Here is a 15200-nt window from a genome sequence, read left to right on the forward strand (position 1 = left end):
CTTTGTCTGTCTTTCTGGGCAATTTGTGAGAGTTGAAGCCACTTCTCTTAGCACGTGAAACACCGCCACAAATTAACAGTGATTTTACACTCCAAAGTGGTTCGAGCTGGTCCCGAATCTGTGTCACCTGCTAACCATTTTTCACGTCATTTGCAAAATAACTTCTGAGTCGCACTTCACAATCTCCTCAGCACGCAATTCCTCTTGTATACTGTGCCACAGCCAGAGCAATCTGACTTCCTGTGAAACACTGCAGGTTAAGAAATAGTGCACAATTGGACACTGTTTGGCCTCCTTAAGAGGTTCAATGTGGAAGAAATTTCACGTCCACTCCGAGAGAAATGCACCGAGCAACTGACTTTCTTCAAGCGCGCGGGAACGGCTGAAGCGAAGACTTCTCCACCTCAACTTCTTGCCTCGGCAATCAACGCTGAAAGCCGATTCCGTGGAAGACCTCTGACTATGCGGTGCACCTACAGAATAGTATATCATCGTCAGTGGAGGAACGCGCACTTGGTCAGGATGATGTCACTCAACTTTCTCCTCAATCATTTCTTCCACACAGCCGGATATGCATTTCCACGTGGCCTTATCCTTATTTACCCATTTCAAGAAGAAAATTAGGCTGTGTGTGTCAACATTGTGTACACACAAAAATCCACCCATAAGAAAAACTATTGTGTGAGAAAATGTGTAGCGAAAAAATATCATTTCTCGCAGTTTTTGCCGTTTTTGCGCTACATTGCCAATTAAAATTCATTAAGTGGTCGGAACGGCCCTTCGTGGTGCACTATGAGGTGCACAGTGCGTGAATTACAACTTCCGTTTTCACCTCCAACGCCTCAGGCCAGGCAGTCATCATCTGCGCTTGGGCCGCAAGACATGAGAAATCAGTCACTTTCGTTGGGTATCCACGACAAAAAATCCTAGAGCGACACCGGAACCCAGGCGAATTGGTGTCTTCATGTAACACCGAACGGAATACTAATTGAGTTGAAAGCACACTTGAGAATGACACCAAAATATCGTCAGATTCTGTTTGTCTTGCACTCAATTCCAGGTGGGTATTTGGCTAACCTTGTCCGAGATTTGAGTGTTTATCAATTTCCTCGTAAAACTATTTCCTATTGTCAACTTCTATTTGATTATTGGATTTTGATACTCAAAAAACAAATAATATAGAAAGCAGGGAGAGGGAAAATTGAAAAAAAATCGGCTCTCTTAAGTGCAAATAATTTAAGGAAGAGATGAAAAACAGGTAGTAATTTTATTGTTTTCTTATTTTGAGGTAATAACACAAAATCAAATATAACACTCATTTCATATTTTCCTCGTCTTTCCCTATTGAATTTTAGCTTCAAGCAAATTTTGAATTCTAGGCATTTTGCTTAAATTTACAAATATATTCGTGAGAACACCCAGAAACCGTGCTATTTATATTCTATTTTATTATTCATTAAAGAAGCTTTTTATAACATTTTGAAACCTTGTCCCACACACAAAGTGTTGCATTTCAAAGAATTCCGCTTAGGGAGGTGTAAGAGAGATAGAGAGAAATCTCCGGCCAAACTGACCACAAGTTTGACACAAATTCATTTTCGACTATCTTTTGCTAGAAAATCAAATGTGGTTTGAAAAACTTTACACCTGTTGAATGAAAATTGAAAACGGCAATCAGTAGAGGCATTCCTAATGCAGTGCAGCATTCTTCAGTGGAACATCTTAATTGCTGACTAGACGGAGATGAAGACAATTGAGCAACCGAACCTTCCAAGGTGGCTTGCAAATGCAGATAAGATCCTTTCGGCTCTTGAGAGTATTCATGTCACATTGTTGTGCTCATACACGAAGTCAATTATTTTCATTCATGTGCAATGCTGTGGGCGTGTGAATAAATTAATAATGAGGGAAGCCACGAGAATGGCAGCAATTGCAATTGGGACAGCCAAATAGACGAAAATATGTGTGTAAATATCACAAACAGCTCCGTATATCAAGTTTGGTGCCAAAAAATTCAGAGTGGCAAAACAAGGAAGAAGAATTCAGTGTCAGTAATAGGTGCTAATAGGCCATCCACCTCGGTCATTTGCATTTTTCTCCACGCCAAAATCCCCCCGAAATTAAACAACATAACTTCCGTGGCTCTCGTCAACTCCGAGATGACAAAAAGTCTCCACAGTGTTCGGGGAAATAACGAGAAAACTGAATGGAATAATTGAAGAGAATGAGTCAGGGAAAAACTTTCACCGAATGAGAAACAAATTGCTTGATAGAAGATAAATCCGTGTTTACCCATCGCACAATGAAGTTCATTGTAAAATTTTCTTTTACCCGCAAAATTCCGTCATTGATTCATCTCAATCGTGTGAGATCGACGCGATCTTCAAACGCTGCTTCAAAGAGAAGACATTAAAAGTGCCTCCAATACAAAAGACTTGAATGATTTTTGGTTGGTGACGAACCCGCATGAAAAAGGTCTATCGAAATTTCTCATCATGCGGATTCACCAGTGGTTATGGTGATTATCAGAGAAATCCGCAAAAGTACAATCTGAAAGTGAGCTCAAGACATTAGTCATCCATTTGTCACATTCACTTGCTGACACTTTTTGCAAATCGCACCTGATCCGAGAGATAAAATGGATAAATTTGAGGCTGTTGAGTCAAACTTAAGATTTTCCTTAACTAAGCATTTTGAAATGCAGTAAGTAAGGAAAAAAGAACCTTATAAAGGGTCGCATTCCTCTTTGCAGCCTCATCATCATTTTTCTTATTCTCGTTACCAGATCATTACAGTAATCTCAGCAATTATGAAAATTGCACCTGTAAATCGGCAAGCGAGAGACGAATAAATCCACAATTCTGCCAGGGCGAAATATAGCCCATAGGAAGCATTTCACTAAGAGATTTCACATGAGGCGAGAAGCGAGAATTTACCCAACACTTTACGACTTTACGTGGTTGATCTCAATCTCGGCCACTTTTTGGTCAGCGTCTCAATTTGTCTTGCGTGGCTAGAATCGATCTCGGCGTCTTGCGCCACTGCCTATCATTTCATTTCAATTCCAGAGGCTCACTCGCCAACTGCTGAGCTCGGTTCAAACATCCAGAACATTTTCCAATGTGCGCACAGAAGAAATATGCTGCCACAGATCTGCTAATCTGGGACAATTCACAGTTATTGGTTCGTTAATATGCTGTTGCAGAGTAAGTAATTGATTCTTCATCGTCACTCGCCACCCCTTTTCACCAATCCTATGTCAATAAATACCTTCTCGCCGTGTCTGCAATTAATCATTTTTATTTGCACATCGCGCCCAAATGGTACTGCGCGCGCGGCCCATGGCAAAATAGATGAGAATGGTGAGCATTTTTCTTATACTGCGTGAGACAAAAGCAAACGCGCGCGCGAAAAAAAAATTGGAACGCTTTCATTTTTGCACTTCTTTCATGTCCATATTCTCACTCAATTCCTTCAATCTTCTATGCCATCAATCGCGGCAACAATTTAATTGTCCACATAGCGCACTGTTTTTACATGCGCCTTTGGAGATTTTGCAAGAAAATGCGTCCAGTGAAAACATGGCAAGAGTACACAGAAACTCTAGCAATTGCCGCATGAGTCCTCGACCTGAGAATAATGTGCAATAAAAGTTGGAGTACGCGAAAGTATGTAAATAGTGCGTTTTATTTGTCCATTAATGGGCCTTTTTGCCGTGAGATGTTTCACAAAAGAACTGCGCCCAAATCAGTCTATGGGACTTTTTCTCAGAAATTGTGTGACCTTCTGCAAACATTGTTTTGGCACTTCATTACTCAAAGAGCAATTTGAAAAGGCGGGAAATGTTAACACCCAGATGTAGACTATTCTATCGTATTTCCATTGCATATGCGTATGTAGAGACTTTGCAAAGAATATATCACTGAACAATTGAGCATAAGTTATCACGGTTCAACGATATCGATGCATATATTATATTATTTCTGACCAATTTATTATGTTTTGCCTAAAACATGTTCAATTTCTTTAATTGTTTGTTGAATGAAAATCCTAGAAAATCAATTTCTCAGCAAACACATATCATTTCAGGTATTACTGATGCAAATCGATTTTTAACAGTGTTCCATCCGTTCCGTCAAACATTCAAACGTCAGTGGTGCTGTCGAAATCTGAAACTAGCAAGTTACACTTTCTCTCAACAATTGTGATGAATCGCTCTCAAATCCTAATTTTAGTTCTATCTATCCTCGTCACCAGGTCACATTGCTACAAACCAGTGTTCCTGCTCCATGGAATCCTCACGGGCGCCGAGAGCATGCTCATCATGGAAGAGGAAATCAAAAGGGTCAGTTTTGCGATTCTTTGTCTCATTTCATCACTAACTTGTATGTTTTTGTGTATTTTACAGCACCACCCGGGAACAAAGGTTTACATGACTGATAGGTTTGCTGGTTGGTCTAGTTTAGAGAACTCCTGGCATCAAGTCAAAGAGATCGGGACTGATATAATGGAGATTTGCGAGAAACATCCTGAGGGAATCCACTTGGTTGGATACTCACAAGGAGGATTGCTGGCCAGAGCAATTCTGCAAACCTACACCAATCATTCTGTTAAGAATTTTATCTCACTGAGCTCACCTCAGGCTGGGCAATACGGAAGTAAGACCAAAGGTTAATTTTAGACTTGGCGTTCTAATTTCAAATGTATTTTATGCCAGCTGAATTTCTTCACCTGATCTTCCCGAACCTCACTGTGAAAGCGGCCTTTGAACTCTTCTACTCCTTTATTGGACAACACACTTCCGTTGGGAACTATTGGAATGATCCTCATCATCAGGATCTGTTCTACAAATACAGCAACTTCTTGCCATACGTAAATAATGCCATTCTGTCGACAAACTCTTCCCAATTCCGCGAGGGATTACTGAAACTGGACAAAATGATCCTTGTTGGAGGACCAGACGACGGAGTTATTACTCCTTGGCAGTCGAGGTACGTATAATTTTAATTTCTGAGACATCAACTTGACATAAGAATATCTTTCTAGTCATTTTGCCTATCTTGATGAGAATGACGAGGTTGTTCCTCTTCATCGGAGGGACATTTATACAAAGGACACCATTGGATTGAAAACTTTGGAAACAGAAGGGAAACTCAAGATCGTCTCCTTTCCTAATGTGAAACACCATCAGTGGCACTTGGACGTTAAGGTGATAAAAGAAGCAGTTTTACCCTTCCTCGATTGATTTTCTGGCTGTGTGCATATAGAGATATTTTGAAGATAAATGGGTTCTAAAGAGTCTAGGATTTTCCTAAAAAGCATTATCGAATCCACAAACCCAAGATTTGTTGTATCTTCTGTGTCCATGCTAAATTTAGTACACAACACTCCCTTGAATATGTTTCTAAACGCATCAAGCTCACATCAAATATGTAATTCGCAGCAAAGGACAATCCATCACTTTGTGAAATGCTTGAAGGACTTCCAAAGGGCAAAAAACGCAAAAAGCATTTCTCTTGCCAGAAATGAACATTCAAAAGGCGAAAGAGTTTAAAAATGACTTGTAAGCATCTCCACGTCCCAGCAAAATTTTTCACACTCCACTCAGTATTTTTTTCTCTTGGCTTATTTTTCATGTTGGAAAATTGTCACTGAACGCACTCGTGAAGTTGTCACTGAGAAATTTTTAATTTTCCTCTCAGCATCATTAGCAAAGAGTCTCTCATCCAGTTGATGTGGAGGATTTTTTTGTCATGCGACAAACGAGGAAGGGCAGTAAATTGAATGGAAGAAAAATTGTGAAGAACACCCCTTTTGAGCTGTGATGGCAGAGTCGCCGCTCTTTAATATTTCTATCCCATAAATCATTCACCTTTCCGATGGCACATGAGAATGCAATTGGACAAGAATTTGCGAGATTAGAAGACCCTCTCCCAAGTCAGAATGTCACCTCTCCGTGATGCGTGTATTTATTGTTATGTTAAATGCCTCCTTCTTTGCTCATATCCTTCGGACTGTATAAGAATTTTTCACTGATGTCATTCAGATCACGTTGGAGTTGAAGAATTCAATTACTTTTGGCGGGTTTACAAGATGCCCAGGGTGAAAAAATCGGGAAGAAAAATGAACTCTTCCCGAAAAAACAGACTTTGGCATCAATCAGAGGAACTGCTGGGGCCTCATTTCGATATGAATAAACAATGATAAGGTCGTATCAGACCCCAATGAGCCGTCATCACGAGACTTGGCCTCTGGTCAAATGGAGAGGGGAAGTAAATCAGCCTCAGGGACTGAAATTGAGTTAAACATCAATTACCGTGAGACAATGATGAATCTGCAGGGCCACAGAAAGGCCCGATTGCGTTGTCAGAATCATTAAGTCTCTGTATATCTTACTCTTTCTTCTACGCATAAAGAGGGGTTGATTGTGAGATGAAAAAGATGTGTAAAAATTAGGATTTTAGTATTTCTAATGACTTTCTTTAAACTTTGACACTCTGAATATGCCTAAATCCACGAATTGCAAGTAATTTTTTCCATCTAATTTTACTAATTGAGTGACCCTCTTTAGGATAAAAATCACCCCCGTGGCACTCAATGAAGAAGCACCCTTCCGTTCTCAGTCATTCGTCATCAGGCCAAAGAGAGCGCATAAATGATGATGTTTAAATATTACCTGGCGCGCGATGGAGAAGGGTTAATTTTCGACCCTTTGCCCGGCTTGTGTGGATAGTTTGTATGTAAATTTGATGATATCACGTGGCTGTACGTGAAAAATGGCACAGAAGACACGCTTTCGGCCACTCCTTTCACCCTGGCAACATCAGCAAAATTACCCCAAAACCCCGCCGCGATTGTCATCGAATTGCCTTTCACCAAGAGTGGAAAAGGGACAATCTTTGCATAATTCACAAATTGTCTTTTAATAGTTTAAGTCTTCATCTGTGTCACAGTGTGTTGTTCTAACGTTGCCGTGAATTCTTCATCGAGAGTGGCTATTTTGAGTAGCAATGTTAGAATTTCATGTTAATCTGTTGATCAGTAATTAGCTGTTGATGAACTTTCTTCAATTCCCACTTGAAATCATACTAATGCGACTCAGTCAGCATTTTTACATGTCACGTCGGACTGTGTTTTTCATTTAATTTCTATTTGTAAGTGCTTTTTTCTGCTATTTGGTTGGACAGTGACGGAGTTTCTACAGAGATGGAAAATATACGGTAATTTATACAAATCTATCAAGGACAGAAAATCATTATCGCTATTCATTTGGATTCATAGAAAGATTAATGACAAATGAACATATGTATAGACGGAGAAAAATTATCAGCAGATTAGCTCCGTCACTGTTCAAGTGGCAAAAGGGGTGAATTTAATCCATAAAAAGTGCTCACCTCTTTTTCCTGCCGCCGCATGCAAAGCAGTAAAAGATTATGTGGAAAAATCTGAATTATCTAATGGATTTTTGAGGTGATTTATGTCAGCATTGGGACACGCCAAGGTGTCATCGATGGTGAAGTTCTGTGCGTGGCTCTTCAGACTTAATTAATTCACCTATTCATCGGTGGAATATATCCACTGCAAATTACTCTTGAGGGCCCATCGCACGGCAAAAGGGGTGAAAATGGGGTGAATTTTTTCGATGGCACTGATATGGAAAAACTTTCCCCAATCCAAAGTCACGGAAAATATTTTTCTCGTTCAGATTCTCAGCACAAAATGCGGCAAATTTCCACGGAAGAGGAAAACCCCTGTCATGAATAAATTATCATTTAGATAATTTTCCTCCTGCAACTGTAATGAGTATGAGTGGTATTAATAAATATACCTTTTTACCCTTTGCTGAGTGCGGTGATGTATGCATTTTTAAAAAGTCCACGGGTTAATTCCAGCTCACTGTAGCATTGTTTGTAATTAAAATTATTAAAATAGCGCGCCAAGAGAGTTAATTTTCACACTCCCTGTCCATTATTGTCTGCTTGTAAGTCAAAAGATCTCACTTTCACTCCCCAGAAATATTCATCCCTTATGCAAATTGAGACAAAGACTGACTTCCAACACACTTTCTGGTCAATAAAATTTCAGCAAAGCACAGAATTTCGCTACACCGTGGAAAATCGCAGAGTGAAAATTAAATGGCCACAAGGAAAATTGCGAAGAGGAGTCGGCAAGAGAAATTTAATTAGCATAGAGAAGATGTTTAATAAGAATATGCTTTATTTTCTCGTAGGCGCTGCCATTCAGCTCTTCAATATTTAAAAAACAACTCAAATTACCACCTCAACTGCCTAATGACTCAATTCAGTGACTCCTTGTCAGGTCGGAACGCAAATCCCTTAATTTCTACCCTTCGCGGTGACGTCCTGTCAGGCAAACTCGGAATCATTTACACAAAAGTGACTAAAATAGTAATTTATTAGTTATGTATTTGATTTCCGAATTGTTAACACCATCTGGCCAAGGGTCGTCCGAGCATTAATATGTATGAATATTCCAAGTCAAATAGCATTAAATGGGGCGCCATCAAGTTCTGGACATATGTCCAATGTGAAAATTACACACTTTCCGCTTGTTTTCGAGCTCAGTGGCCTCCTTAACCCCCCAAACACCCTGTTTACTCATATACTTTTCACTTGTTGTGACACATTGGATGGAATTCTCATTGACACCCATGCAGTGTGGCTTGTATTTATCGAATTATCGTGATATTTTCGAGGGGTGAAACCTAAAATTAATTCAGTCTCATGGGTGAGGCAGAATTTCCTGATGATTTCCACACAGGAAATCAGGTGTTCATTTCACAAGATTTCGCTCATTCGCTCTTGTCTCACAGACTCTCCTCAGGCTATGAATTAATATCGTCATCCGAAGAGTCGTAGAATAACAGAGACTCCAATAGAAGGGTTTAAGTGGAAAGTAATCAAAGAAATATTGTCCCTCCCTCATGTTATTGTATCTACTTCAAAACCATTCCCATCAGTGTGACTTTGTGTGGAGATTCCTCTCCGGTTTTCCTATATACTTCGATATTTCCATCCCTCACGATTGGCCAGAGGAGTTTGAGAAGAAAGGAATTTAATAGCATGAGAAAATATACTCAATGTGAAGCATCTCGAGGCGATTAATTTGCATTTCACAAGGAATACCATCAACCTGATGCACAAAGAAGCCACATTTGAATCCAATGTCTGCATCTGAAACCCTTTTCCCGATGCGATTTCCCTGCCAAAGGGATGAATGATCAACGAAGGATAAAAATGCTTCACTGAGCATAATGGAGAGGTCTCAAAACTGTGCAGTATGGATTCAAATACAGAGGAAAGTATCAAACAAATTGCAATTTCTTGTTATTATTACAACTCTGCTATCACACAAACAAAATTCAGTAGTCAGTAGATCATAAAAGTATTGCCTTTCATATAGTAAAATGGATAAATACTTGCGTCATTTCATCAGCGAAACACTACAGCAGCTCGATCGATATCTCAAAGCATGATATATCATAAGCTGAGGGAATTATTTAAGATCATTATTTAGTGATAAATCAATGGTGGTTTCACTAAATTTGCCTAGACATTTAAATTTACAAATCTTTCACTATTTTTCTACGAACTTACCGATAAGATAGAAGCCAATTGTAAATATGTCGAATAAATTTTCGCACAGTCTCCAAATCACATTAACTGAGCGATACATCAATTTGGCGAGTCAGCGCTGATGATTGATTTTTGGCAAATTCAATAAGGCCAGAAGGGTTCTCTGCTGAAAGATTGGAACAGTTTTTTTTGCCAATCAGAGAAGTGGAGTCACTCTTTTTGCTGGTGACACATTTTAGAAGACACCTTCGCTATCTCAAGTGTGTTCAAGAGCAATGAAAATTCAATGAAAGAGGTAAAAAATGGATTTATTTATTGTGGCCAGATAGGAAAAAAAGGCATTCTGATGAAATTGTCTCAATCCTCAAGCCTCTTCACATGATAGCGGAAGGTTGACGACGAAAAGCAGTGAAGATTCCATTCGATAAGTGGGGCCCCAATAAAATTTGGTGCTCGCGAGAGCCACAGAAAAAAAACCACTGAACTGCGCTTATCTGCCTTAAATCCCACATTCAGTTATTTGATAGTATGTGGCCATAATTTGATAAAATTGATTGCCTTTTTTGCCATTGCCTTCAATCTTCGATTCTCGCCAAATGAAAATAAGAGAGTGTGTATATCAATAAAATGAATTATTGGGCGTTATCTCGCGACTCAAAGCGCGCAATACGTTATCGCGGACTCTAGGCGAAGATTTCCAAATATATTATGTGGAGCTATGGAAAATTTCTCTGTCACAGATTTTTTCCTCTGCGTCTTCCCAAAAAAAGCCACCCTTCACAGATGCCAAAATAAAAGCCATTTGATGGCAAATTACCCGCTAAAAGGGGTGACAAGGCACCCCATGTGAAATTGAAAGGGGTTTTAGTGTCGCTCCTTTGTAATTTTCTTGGCTGATCTTTTGTGCACAAGTCGGACTAAAAATAATCTGGTGGTTCCTAAATCTAAATCAATTCGACAGTTTTGTCGTTTACTCTCTAATTTTCTGCCTTCTCCACCGTCATTTTGATTCGAAAGGGGTTCCTTTCTAATAGGTAATTTAACCTATTAGACTGCCGCAGAATAGAATATATACCACAAATAAGGGATGCTTCTGTTGACACATGTTTTCTTTTCGCTTTTTTCTGCCACCGGCAAAAAATCCAATTAGAAAGATGTGAGCAATTCCTCGGAAAAGTCTCTGGTGAGTGTTAACGTCAAAATAGAGTCGGCAGATCATTTGTTGAACAAGGAGTCTTATGCAATACTCCGCCCATATTTTCACACGATGACTTCTTGTTATGCCGTGGAAGATGATGGTTTCTGATGGAAATGAATATGTGGTCAATTTATCAATTTTTTGCCTCTTTGTGTCACAAATGCTGTCTATATATGGTTAGTTTGTTGTTTGGTAGTGGAGTTTTTCCCCCTAAAATCGCATGCATGCTTTAATAATATTCTATATTTTAGAAACAGTTCTGCATAAAAATGCACATTCATCAAACTTTTAAAACTACTGAAAAAAATTTTTGGAAAATATAATTCTTGAAGTGATTTCTAACTTCACAAACACAAATAAATGACAAACTGGTGCAAATTGGAAGACTGACAGAGATAAAAAACAAAATATCAAAATATTGATTTACTTCAAGATCAAGATTTGTATTTCTGTGAAAAGCCCATCAGTTCTCTCAAAAAAAAAAACGTTACACTTACTGACTTTTCTGAACTTTATTTCTGTTACAGACGCAAAAGACCGTAAATAAACGGTGACTTGCTAAAAATTTAACCTCTACGGCACTTTGTCCGGTTCGTTAAAGTCCCCCAAATGGCTTGCCGCTAAAGATACAGTCAGATCCCATTAATATTGAGTGCGATGAGAAGTTTTCACCATGTGAGGTCGTTATTCGATTTCTCAGTCGGTGACAAGCGCCCATTAAAAGGTACAGCCGAGGGGATCGAAAGGACATTATTGGGTAACAAATGACTCCACTGGGAGGTTCATATCGAGAGTCGATTTGACATTATTGGATGTTTATCTTGCCTCAAGCGAAAAGCCACAGAAGTCACGCGATTTCTGCACTTTGGAGAAGCTCCCTGAGGGGAGAAGGAGTGGCTAGGACACTTTTTATGGGACACCTTCAGCATATATTTCACCATACATTCCCCAATATCGGGAATTGCCGTCTGCTCTTCTGCCAATAACTAGATTATGTCCCGTTTCGAGAGGAAAATAAAATCATGTGACATGCAAACATGTTGACAATTTGTGTCCATTTGTTTGCAGTGTAATAGATTTTCCGGGGAATTTTTCCCGTTGGTTCACATCGAAGGATTAGCAACACGCAAGAACAAAGCGAAGGGTCGCTTTTTGATTGACCTCTCAACACTTAATGACTTTCATCGGTCATCGCCTTTTATTGACACCGTGCCGTTAAATTTTTCCGAATTGGTATTTGAATTATTCAATTGAGGTGATGCGAAGACGCATCCGGAGCCCCTATCATTCCGGGAGTATTAGATTCTATCTCGAGTGCGTCAATGAAATATTTAAATACTCGCCTATATTTTCATATTTACTCACATGTCTGAGGGTTGTTGTAAAAAACAGTCTCTGGAAAATAAATCAACATGAAACGACACGTGACCAAGTCGATTGTTTTAAGGTCTGGATGGGCTTGTATGTCGCAATACCAGAAACATGGAAGACGAGAGTCATTAATTTAATTAGAAATTATAGGTTTTGCTCTCTTGGGCCGCTTTCTCTTGAATTATTTATGAATTGTTGGTCAGACGCTATTGATTTCCTCATTCACGCTCCGCAGATGAATTTTCCGCGGAAATTGAGCGTGAAGTGTTTGAGTTTCCACACCCCAAAATAGCTTCCCCTGCCAATAATGAATTGATCAGTGGAGTTGTAAAAAGCATACTCAAATATGGGGATAAATCTATAAATCAACCTCTCAAAAAACCATTCCAATTCCTGTGGATTTAGTCACGATGGGAGTCAAAACCACTCCAGAGGGTTTGTGAAATTTATATCTTTCGCGCCAATTGTTTTCCCAACCGCCAAAAGAGACTCCAAATCGATGGCATGCGCGTCCTCGAGGGAGAAATGCAATTCAAATGACTGGCTATTGCCGTATTTTGCCACCCTCCAAATCGCTTTGGATACATTTTAATCTTCTCCACTTCAGGAGATTTTTCGCCAGAGAAAATTTCCCCTGACACCAAATACAGGCCAAAGATTCCACGGCAGAAAAGCTGATTGGTGAGCCTCTGTGGTTGAGAAGACAATTGAAAGAGTTTGGAGAAGATTGCAACTGAATTCAAAGTGTGTCATTTGCCACAGAATCGCAGGGGTTCAGCATTGAAGAGAAGAAGATCTGCACTTACCTCTCCCTTTTTTCCTAAAACATCTCTTTCTTCCCCCAATGACAACCCCTCTAGCTCGTAATGGCTACAAAATGGGGAAAATTTTCATTTCTATGCTGGCGTCATTATTCTAAAAAGGGTTTCAATTTAAACTGTTACGACGCCACATTAGAAACAATGGCGCCGAGCATAAAAATGCTCTCCTTTCTCCTCGATTTGTCTCGAGAGAATTGCCTTCAATTTGGCATATCGAATCAGGCGTGGAAAAAACATGGATTTCTGCTCATGAATGGGCAGAATTGTGAGGCAAAAAGTATCGCCACTAATTAACCCCATTTAGAATATCTCTGTATATCTGCAAGCAAAACAAGGCACATACGCGAGATCTGCTGGAGCACATGCTTTGGCTGCGTCTGTTAATTGGGATTTATAAAATAACATCGCGCGAAAAATATCACGATTCGTGACCATTTTCACACAGCAATTCTGCTGACATCTAACAATTTCCCGGGGGCGTGAGAATTGTATGCAAAATATGACATCAACTGGATGTGATCTCAAACTGCATCAGAGGCAGAATCGAGTGAATTGGCTCTTGAGGGTCTCATTTCAGGGCGACAAATTGCTGTCATGGGAAAAATGTAGCAACTTCCTCACAGTATAGAAGGAAAAAAAAACAATTTGAGCAATAATTGGTCGATTGAGGGAAATAAAAAGGCGATACTCTGCAGAGGCGAACAATTTAAGGCAGAATTGATGCTCAAAAGTTGATTAAATTGCCCTGATGACATGTAATTATCAATTAAACTCTTCACTTTTTCGTTATAGCGCGAATATGGGAAGTGCGAGGGTGGGATAGATTGAAATCCTCATAGTGGAGATTCATTAAATCCCATTAACTTGATCACATGAGAGATGCAATAAATTATTGGTGAAAGAAAAAAGCCCAAGAATTCTGCGAGTTAATAATAGAAAATCTCCCAGTCGTTGCATATAAAAATGGATCTATTTTCAGAACGAGACGCAGCATAAATCATGGTTGAGAGACGCGGAGATCATTTTTGCATATATTGACACATTCAATTTTAAGTGATGATGTCAGAAGCACTAATATCTCCACATACATACAAATGATTTGCCAAGTCAATTAATTCGTTTCATGAACTCATTCATGCTCTCTGTGAGTCACTTTCGCTGTGGCTCCGGAGAGAATCTCCATCCTCTAATCAACGCGTCATTACTTGGCACAATCTCAAAGAAGATTTCACATGAAGATCGAGCGAGGGAGAGGTCGTTGCAATTTTTATGACCTCCTCAATGAGGGCCCTACTCAATCATTTGCGTCATCACAACGGCAAGATCATGGTAGATCCTCTCACCCAATTAGTAGCAATATAAAATGCTGTAAAATGGAATCACTTTTAATTATGTACTCTGAAGGAGCAACATTTAGCCGACATCCCTCTTTGCGTGCAGCAACCACGAAATTTAGCGTGGTACAATATACAGTAATGGAAGAAAGTGTAGAGACATTTTGGAAAATTTTTGAAAGTCCTGTTAATTCCACTTCTGGCACCAGTGTTTTAGTGTATTTTTTCATCTGAAGGCAGTGATTGACGAAGTTCTAACTATCAAGGATCGAAAAACATCTCATTTGCTAATACCATTGTTTTTTTTTCAAATCAAGAAATTAGATTCGAATTTTCTTTTTTAAATAAATACGAGTATGCGAATAGAGACAGAGTTAAGTGGTAGATGTTAGTGATGTATCTGTTAATCACATAGGATAGTAATAAAACATACTAGTTAATTCATGACTTTATTAATATTTTCCATGTTTCCAATAAATAAAAATAAATTTATCAAATAGCAGTCGTTGAAGTAAGCCAATACTCACCCTAAAACCATCCACAATATATTGTCTAATCAGTGGCTCAACAATGTTGCTTTCGGGGATTTATCCTCCGCCAACATCTCATACGTCCCCTGATTAATTTCTGTGGGAGGGAAAGGAAATGGAATTAAAACAAAGAATCAACAAGATGTTTTTTTTTCTCTCTTGACTGGTGGAGAAAAAAACGCGGTGAGAAGACAAAGAAATGAGAAAAACCCGCATTTCCACTGATGACAAGCGATAAATTCGAATCAAAAGAATATTTACTTCCCAATTTCGAGGGAGAGCCACAAAAAATATTATTTCGGGATGTGCGGGGAGAAGAAGTCACCGTTGAAAAGCTGGTAGTTCAAATG

The 15200-nt window shown here is 39.2% G+C and overlaps 1 protein-coding gene across 1 annotated transcript; it reads left to right on the top strand.

The window, feature by feature from the left end:
* The first annotated feature begins 4143 nt into the window (after nt 1-4143).
* LOC132262015 (lysosomal thioesterase PPT2 homolog) lies at nt 4144-5536 on the top strand. Its single transcript, XM_059761126.1, has 4 exons — nt 4144-4345; nt 4409-4658; nt 4718-4991; nt 5047-5536. The coding sequence occupies exons 1-4, from the start codon at nt 4208-4210 to the stop codon at nt 5243-5245; spliced, it is 861 nt and encodes a 286-aa protein (XP_059617109.1). The 5' UTR covers nt 4144-4207; the 3' UTR covers nt 5246-5536.
* Nucleotides 5537-15200: the final 9664 nt, after the last annotated feature.

The sequence above is a fragment of the Phlebotomus argentipes genome, unplaced genomic scaffold, assembly GCF_947086385.1.
Source record: "Phlebotomus argentipes unplaced genomic scaffold, Phlebotomus argentipes genome assembly contig_15, whole genome shotgun sequence".
Lineage (NCBI taxonomy): Eukaryota > Metazoa > Arthropoda > Insecta > Diptera > Psychodidae > Phlebotomus > Phlebotomus argentipes.